The 10000-nt window shown below is 32.2% G+C and overlaps 1 protein-coding gene across 1 annotated transcript in view; it reads left to right on the top strand.

Annotated features, from left to right (window-relative positions):
• The first annotated feature begins 8696 nt into the window (after positions 1–8696).
• The window catches only part of LOC137620040 (trichohyalin-like), a 22175-nt gene continuing 20871 nt past the window's right edge, over positions 8697–10000 (top strand). The window contains exon 1 of the mRNA XM_068350319.1: positions 8697–8795. Within this exon, the coding sequence (XP_068206420.1) occupies positions 8697–8795 (99 nt within the window). The remainder of the gene's footprint in view (positions 8796–10000) is intronic.

Raw genomic sequence — 10000 nt, 5'->3', positions numbered from 1 at the left:
ATTACTAGCAAGCTACAACCCTAGTAGGAAAAACAAGATGCTATAAGCCCAAGGGCTCCAACAGGGAAAAATAGCCCAGTGAGGAAAGGAAATAAGGAAATAAATAAATCATGAGAATAAATTAACAAAATCATTCTAAAAACAGTAACAGCGTCAAAACAGATATGTCCTATATAAACTATTAACAACGTCCAAAACAGATATGTCATATATAAACAATAAAAAGACTCATGTCAGCCTGGTCAACATAATAACATTTGCTCCAACTTTGAACTTTTGAAGTTCTACTGATTCAACTACCCGATTAGGAACATCATTCCCCAACTTGGTAACAGCTGGAATAAAACTTCTAGAATACTGTGTAGTATTAAGCCTCATGATGGAGAAGGCCTGGCTATTAGAGATGTTAGGAATAGAGAGCTAACATGAATAGAGAGGATTGTAAAAAGGAGAGGATAGCAATGACGTCATTTAAAGGTTTAAAGGCCGCTCATGAATGGCGGAGGCAAGGGACAGTGACATTGCCGTATCAAGCAGGACAATGCTCTAGAGACTGACCATGTATACATATGATCAGTGCCCAAGCCACCTCTCCACCCAAAATAGGACAAACGAAGGCCAGGCAATGGATGCTGATGACTCAGCAGATAGACTTATAAGCTCCCCCTAACCCCAAACTAGCTCACAAGGATGGTGAGGGTGCAGCGACCAAAGGAGCAAATGAGTTTAAACGGGACTAACTACAGTCTGGCGTTCCCCAGTCAGGGACGTTACATCGGCATTTAATATAAAACAGATATTCCATTTGACATTCATAATCGAAAATGCAATTGCACTGGAATTAGTCACTGCAGCATAAACATTACCGTAAGCTTCGTGAAGTGAACAATCATTTAGTTTAACGAAATAGCAATTGAAGGTTCAGTTCAGTGGCTGGGAGGAGGGATTCGCCTTTCAATCGGCACATCTTTGTTTTCCTCTTTATTCTAGTTCTTTTATTTTCTTTTTTTTTCTACAGGGACGGTAATGAAATCAAAGGTTAATGTGCAAACTAAGCAAATCTGAGGAGGTGAAACACTGACCATTCTACAAGCTGTAATTCCAACCACAGAATCCAATTATTATGTTTGCTGACAAACATTCTGAGGGTCAGAGATCTCTCGTTAGTTTAAGCGACCTGGTGAAAAAATGCTATAATACTGACATTTAGAGTAACCAAACGAAATCTAATAAAATCACAAGGGAAAAAAAATCTTGATTGTCTCTGTAATTTATGGAAAATTTGATCGTGACCTTGAAAAAAATCTCAAAGAAGAACATTAATACTTATACACAATCATGAGTAAAACTTAGAATACTGACGATCAAATTTACTAATTTCGTTCATTACGATATATATATATATATATATATATATATATATAAAGAGAGAGAGAGAGAGAGAGAGAGAGAGAGAGAGAGAGAGAGAGAGACTCATATGTACAGGGCAACTATAGCACTGGGAAAGGCCTTTCCTACTAACAATAGTGTAAAGCTGCTTAACAAATAATTAGCATATGCATCATAGCAGCGCACATATGATGATGGCAGGACTAGACTCGGCTTCTGTAATGACAGATTAAGGAACAATAATTTCAAAGGCTTTTTGAAGGTTCTTGTATATATTTTTAATTTAACTTTTGCATGGCTACTTATTTACTTTAAATAATCTGATAAGTTTATATATATATATATATATATATATATATATATATATATATATATATATACATACATACATACATACATACATATATATATATATATACATACATACATACATACATACATACATACATACATACATATATATATATATATATATATATATATATATATATATATATATATATATATATATATATATATATATATATATATATATTATTCATCCATTCTTTTGGCGTCATTTTTGGTCATTGATATTTTTTTTTTTTAGTGGAAATGATTTCAAGGATAAAAATTGGTAATTATTAAAGTGTTTACTTTACTACGAAAGGGTAGCCTACAACTTAAACCAATTTCTGCACATATCAGCTGTTTTATTTGGCTACTCTTTGCGTAAAGGAGAAAATAACATTCGCTAGTTGGGAGTAGTTTTTGTTAATATGGTGGTGCAGTTATAACGGGGTTTCATGCACTGTGACTTATGTGAATCCTGGCATGATGTGGACCTGATAATTAGTAGGGTCTTTACAAACAACAATTCATACCTCAATGTAAAAACAAATGAAGTGCGAATGATAAAGTAATCTTACTGCACATGCGCTTACGCAAAATTTGATAAAGTAATCTTATTACACATACGCAAAAACTTGATAAAGTAATCTTATTAGGCATACGCAAAAATTTGATAAAAGTAATCTTGTGCACATACGCATAAGCAAAAATTTGATACATCAATCTTACTGCACATACGCAAAATTTGATATTGTAATCTTACTGCACATACGTAAAATATTGATAAAGTAATCTTACTACACATACGCAAAAGTAAACATTATATTTCAATCATAGCAACCGCAACTGAAAACACTTCTATGTTGATCGAAAAAGATACATACAAACAAATAAATAAATATATAAACCCTTCAATAAACAGGTGCATCAATTTGCTTTCTAGAACAGCATACTTACCAGACTATATCGAACGACTATTATGATAGAAATTTCACAAGCATCCAATTAAGCAACCCCTTCTGATAATGTCTCGAAGGAGGGAGGGAAGAGGGGAAAAAAAGTCAAATAAAAACTTGATTGGTTCATTTAAGGGCAAGTGAGAGAAAGCAACAAGCCTCCTCAGCAAGACGAAGCTAATCTCGCAAACACGCCCTCAATAAAAACCTGATAAGGGAGCAAAGACCTATTAAGTCCCAGGGGGTGGGAACGGGGAGGGGGATAATTCGTTGGTTAAAGGGGGGGGGGGGGGGCGTAATCCCCTTTGAGGAACATCATGCCCTGACCAGGGACGGAACTTGAAGAACCAGGGATGGGCTTGAAGAACCAGGGACGGGGCTTAAAGAACCAGGGATGGGCTTGAAGAACCAAGGACAGGGCTGGAAAAACCAGGGACGGATATCTTGAAGAACCAGGGACCGGGTTGGAAGAACCAGGGGCCAGGCTGGAAAAACCAGGGACCGGGCTGGAAGAACCAGGGACAGGACTTGAAGAACCAGGTAGTGATCTTGAAGAACCAGGGACTGGTCTTGAAGAACCAGGGATGGGGCTGGAAAAACCAGAGACGGGAACTAAAGAACCTGGGACTTTAAAAAGCAATGGTCTTGGAGAAATTATATGTTTTTGGTCTCCTACGTGGCAGGTTCAAATTACTTGTGGTTCTCTGGGATTCGTTACCGAAGTCACGCCGATAATTGGCCCTTTAGAAACTTCTCACGCTATGTTCAAAGGACTTAATTACTTTAATTAAATGAAAGACTCCGTAAGGCAAGTGCTTATTCCAAGAGTCCTCAGCGAGATCTGCGTCGTTCGAGGAATGAAAAACAAAAAGGTCATGGGAATTTAAGATAAAATGACAATCAAAAAGACTAATCAAATATTATGATTCGTTCCAATATCAATATCCAAATAGGCAAGCACGTCATTTAATCAAAATATAACTTCAAAAAATCAAAACAAACATTTTAGAATCATCATAAACAATGATATTATGAAGAAAAGAAATATTTTCAGTATTGAACACATATTCGGCATGTTAAGTGTGTGTATGATATCCATACTCTAATAAATAATATGTATACATATATATATATATATATATATATATATATATACATATATATATATATATATATGTATATATATATATATATATATAAATAATTATACATATATAAATATGTGTGCTTGTGTGTGTATAATATCCATACTCTTCCCAGCACATCCCATGCATAAGGAAACAAAAACTATATACTTTCCAACCCTCTTTGTAATCAGCAATTTCATGCTCGCCCTTCATTTATATATTTCCTATGGATTCAACCGCCAAGATTTTTCTTCCGAGAAAATCCTCGCGGGATCCCATCCTTAAAAGGGAAACTCCCAACAATGTGTTGGTTTTTAACAAAGCAGGGATGACTGGCGAGAAAATATAAAAAAAAAACTTAAGGAATGAAAGAAAACAAATAAGGGATTAGAGGTATATTCAATGACACGTATGAGATATACACAAGAAATATTGTGACTGAGAATGTTATCCAGGAAATATTTTTGTTATTTGTTACAGCCGCGTAAGGAACGGGGTTCCAGTATTTCTAAGATGATTAAATAAATGAATAAATAAATAAATAAATAAATAAATAACTTTTCTCATGAAATAAAATTCTGGTATAATATTACAATCCCTCTGCGAAAAAAAAGTAATATGGCCAAAAGGGTTTTTTATTAACCCATTAAAATTAGAGTACAAGGGCGCATTTAAATGTCTGTTCTAACAGAAATCTTCATGATATAATGATAATAATAATAATAATAATAATAATAATAATAATAATAATAATAATAATAATAACGGGTTATTTATATTATTGGTAAAAAAATAATAACTAAAAATGTAGACGACCTTTGCCAAGATAATTTCTCTTGGCTAATACCCGCTCTGACTCTGTGGCAATAAATTACATCATCATAATAATAATAAATAATAGTAAAAATAATAATAATAATAATAATAATAATAAAGAATAATAATAATAAAGATAATAAAAATAATAGTAATAGTAATATTAATATTAATAGTAATAGTAATATTAATATTAATAATAATAATAATATTAATAATATTAATATTGATATTAATATTAATACTATTATTAATATTAATATTAATATTAATATTAATAATAATAACAACAACAACAACAACAACAACAACAACAACGACAACAACAACATTAATAATAATAATAATAATAATAATAATAATAGGCTATTTATATCATTAGTAACAAAAACAATAACTAAAAACGTAGACGACCTTTCCCAAGAAAATTTCTCTTTGCTAATACCCGCCCTGGCTCTTGTGCCAATAAATAACAGATTACCCCTCGCTTTCGTATCAATTATGAACAAAATAATTCTCCCTGATATATCATTTTCTTTGACGGCTGTATACAAATAACCTTGTAAAAAAAAGTTACGAAAAACATTACTCTTATTAGTCTATTTATGCTGCTGCTGGTAATATTATTGATGCTATTACAATCTAATATTACTGCTATTACAATCTAATGTTATTGCTGCTATTACAATCTAATATTATTACTGCTATTACAATCTAATATTATTACTGCTATTACAATCTAATATTACTGCTACTACAATAAAAATAATTATCATCACCATTAGTATTAATGATATTATAAGCGCAACAATAAAAATTGGAAAAATAATAAATATTCGCATCTATTTCATACCTGTCTAGTTTACATAACCAAACAGGATAAAAGAAAAACTAGAAAACAGTACAATAACATTATCCCTCCCTTTCTCAGCGAAAGATAAGGATAAAATCATTAAAATATAATGAGATAATAAAAAAAAACATAAAAAGACACACCCACATCCCATGGAAAATTATATGACGATAAAAATAAGACTGCGTCTGAAGAAATACCTAGAAGCTCGCGTATAAGTCTTGTAATCCCGTACGCAAAGGGTCGAGTCATGTAGCGTAAAGGGATTTAACTCCTTTAAATATGGCAGGATTACACAATTCGACTTCATAAAAATTTCTCCCGGTGACATAGGAATAGGTGGGTCGTCTTTTCTCCTTTCGTCTTGAATCCAGGACTAGTGTCACTGGGAGACGATTTTCATCATCATCATTATTATTATTATTATTATTATTATTATTATTATTATTATTATTATTATCATAATTATCATCATCATCATTATTATTACTATTTGTTATTATTGTTGATGTTTTACCTGGAAAACTTCAACAATAATAAATGTATCATCATCATCAAAATTTAAATCAATTCAATATAAAAGCAATAAGCAAATATAAACCCCATGCACACTGTACTGCTATCAACTGATCTATGCCAGCACACTATGCTTGACATCAAAGCCTACAATCAAAGGGAAACACATGATGCATGTCTAATTGAAATATTGAGCAGTGGGCTGCGAGGAAACCTTCCACCCTATCTACTACAATCTTTGTAAAAAAAAAAAAAAAAAATACCTTATGCTAGAGAGTAGAAAACATTTCATGAGCTCATCATTCAAATTTTGATTTATAAAAATATATTGATGAATATCCGAAATACACTGAATAACTACATATAAAATAATTATAGATAAAAGCCTTTTGCAATCATTTGGTGGTAAAGCGGTGTGAATAACATTTGAAGAATTTATCATTTACTACTTTTTTATCATCCTGACACCAAAGTTTTTTCTGATCTTATATTAGCCAAATAAATCACGATATCGTCGACTATTGTGAGAAAGAAGAAAAAAGGCAGAACGAACAATTTGAATTAAATTGACTGTAAAACTATATCGGATAAAAAACAAAGGGAAATAATTAAAGGAGAGAGAGAGAGAGAGAGAGAGAGAGAGAGAGAGAGAGAGAGCTAAACTGGTCATGTAGTGAATAGACTAAACAAAGTAAACAAGTACAAAAATATTCAGGAAACAAAGGATAAATAAAAAGAAAGACCCGCTTAGCTCCACGTTCTAATTGCAACCAAGGGAAGGAATGAAAAAAAAATAATCTATTTGGTCCACAATATAAGAAAAACTTAATCGTACTATAATTAAAGAATTAAAATACCTCTCTCACCCTAATCTAATCTCGAGAATAAAAAAAAAATTAAGCTCACTTTCACCCTAATAGTTCTTCAATCCCAGACATTATCCCTCCCCCTTTTTTTTTGGGGGGGGGGAGGCTGAAGCTTTGCCCTAATGCTGGACGCCTTCGGCTTCGCCCCCTCACCTGCTTCCTTAGGCCCAAGGCCCCTTGCTTAGGCCTATAAAATCTAAATGACATCCGGGAAATCACGTAATGAGCCTTCACACCTGGCCTTCCAATTTACACCTCGCGAGGCTCTCCCTTCAAAGGGCACTAACGTCTTGCTGATCGCTTAAAGTGGGTATTAAGTCAGGATTGCACAGAGAGAGAGAGAGAAGAGAGAGAGAGAGAGAGAGAGAGACTTTCTATTGATGAATTCATAGAAATTAACGCTAAAGGTGGGAAATGAGAGAGAGAGAGAGAGAGAGAGAGAGAGAGAGAGAGAAGGAGAGAGAGCTTTCTATTGATTGAATTCATAGGAAATAATTGACGCTAAAGATGGGAGAGAGAGAGAGAGAGAGAGAGAGAGAGAGAGGTTGTAAACAATTTCCTGTTGTTGAATTCATAAGAAAGTAAATCACTAAAAGTGGGGTATAAAGGTCAGGATTGCAATAGAGAGAGAGAGAGAGAGAGAGAGAGAGAGAGAGAGAGAAGAGAGAGAGAGAGAGAGAGAGAGAAATTAAAAGTAAATAATTAAATTGTAATAAAAAATGCAAATCAGACATCTACACCGATAATAAAAAATAACTATAATAAAAACAAAGGTCAACGTATAAGATATTCTTCCTCTTTAGGAAACAGACAACAAAAACAGCAAAGCCAATTAGCAAGAAGCGATGTTAGCTATCACTTCATTTAAGCGCAATGAAGCATGAAATAAGATAATTAAACATCATTAAGTTCAACGCATTATACATCCACTGCAAAACAAAATTGTAAATCCAAACTTTCTCATTACCTACCCATAAATAACTACATGGGCTGAACTTTTACGATGAGTTCAAGAATCTGTAGTTACCTAAGTATGCATATGCGCTTGCGCGCGCGCGCACACACACACACACACACTATCTATCTATCTATCTATTCTATCTATCTATCTATCTATCTATATATATATATATATATATATAATATTATATATATACATATATATAATATATATATATATAATATATATATATATATATATACATATATATATACATAAATATATATATATATATATATATTTATATATATATATATATATATATATATACAAGATTTTTACGAGTGTTAAACTTCTTGCGGTCTACACATATGCATGTGCCAATCACATAACTAAAATGTTGCAAGCAAATCAATTAATATATTTTGATTATGAATCGTAATAAATAACTCCTTTCTAGCTGCATAAACTATATAATACAAACCCAATTAAAACTGATATTTGAGAAATCGTTAAATATAATTTTAAATACCATTCTCTTACCATTTACAATTAATACGGCACACAAGTGATGGTGAATGTAATTGCCCTTGTCAATATTAATATCTGAGAAAGTATTAAGCACAACTAAAACTCTGTTGGGAAAACTAATCAAGAACTAGATTGAGAAACATAAAAATCATCTATGTTTCACTAGCATCACGCAGTAATACTAATAACCGTTATAGTAAATTGCAACTCTCTAATTAGACAAACAATGTTTGTTCCAATAGGGAAGGAGTACCGTATGGGATAATAAATACAAATCAAATATCAACTATATAAAAAAAATAAAAGAATGAGATAAACAATTAGAAAATCTAAGTGAGAAACTTATAAGAAGGCTGATGATTAAGGTGCAATATGAAACTTGTTCAACCAAAAGCTACCAGGATTTACAATCGTAACATTAGACAAAGTAGTGACACGAGAGGTGAGAGTAGCGAAGAAGAAAAAGAACACGTAACGATACCAATGAGTTTAAAATCTCTTGGCCGACGACATCTTGTTTTTTTTTTCTTCAAATAAGAGATATTCAATGACCTTTGGTGCTCTAACACCAGTTGGATATACTAAAAAATCGATATAATCTTTAGTAATGGTTGACCGAAGGTTATGGTTGCATTGTCCAATAGGAAAAGTTATCGATGCGGGTAAATCTCTTATGAGTAAATATAGCTGTTAATTATACACGAAATGACAGACTTCACAATATTTGGTAAAATTATCAATATTACCAATTTTTGAGGACAAGGTTTTTATAGTAGCGAACTTCACTGTTTATCTCTGTGGGGCCTATGATTTTTTTTTCTAAGAACCCCCCCCCCCCCAAACCCCTACCCCTTGAGATAAGCTCTTGGCAATCTGAACCAACCGCCCGAGTTCATCTTTGATATATAGAACGTTAACTTTCCTAAACAAAAGGTAGAAGAGGAAGCTGCAGAAGGTAGAAATGAACTTCCCATTTCTTACACGGTGTCTGCACAGACAAGCAAATTCATATTCCTTAATTCGGAAAGGATAATTGATATTAATTTATGACAGCAGAAATGACACGCAATGAGTTTTATATTGCTAAGTCAATGAATTGTTGACCTATTGATTTCATAAAACTAAAGAAAAAATGTTAAGTAATTATTTAGTAAAAATGATACCCGCACGATGGTCCAGGCAATTTGTCTTCTGCACCCTCCCTCCGGATCACTGAGATTATCCGGCAAAAATAAAATTGTACCCACTGTATGGTAAACAATATATCTATTTATACAAGAAAATATATATTTCATAAACAATGGTAGAATTATGGATAGCTGAATTTTTACCCTGGCTTATGAAAATAAAATTTTTAACATCACAACAAAATACTTTCATGTTAAGCCAAAAATAGCTCAATACAATGTTCTGATAAAGAAAAAATTCTTTTCTTTTTTTGACACTAAAAATAATATTGCTGACCTAAAAATCAAAGTGTTAGAATTACGAACTTGAAGTATATATTTCTAATTTTAAATTGCAATACCAATTTTTATTATAAATATTTGACTGACAAAATATTAAATTTTTAAGATGAAATTTTGATACCATGCCGGAAAATTCTCTCAAAAATTATTACTATTGGTAAAAAAGTTGCAACCAATGCAGGCAAAATTCAACAACTGTTGATTAAC

The sequence above is a fragment of the Palaemon carinicauda genome, chromosome 26, assembly GCF_036898095.1.
Source record: "Palaemon carinicauda isolate YSFRI2023 chromosome 26, ASM3689809v2, whole genome shotgun sequence".
In the NCBI taxonomy this organism is placed as follows: domain Eukaryota; kingdom Metazoa; phylum Arthropoda; class Malacostraca; order Decapoda; family Palaemonidae; genus Palaemon; species Palaemon carinicauda.
The sequence above is the reverse complement of the archived record's forward strand: the minus strand, read 5'-3'. Positions and strand labels throughout refer to the sequence as shown.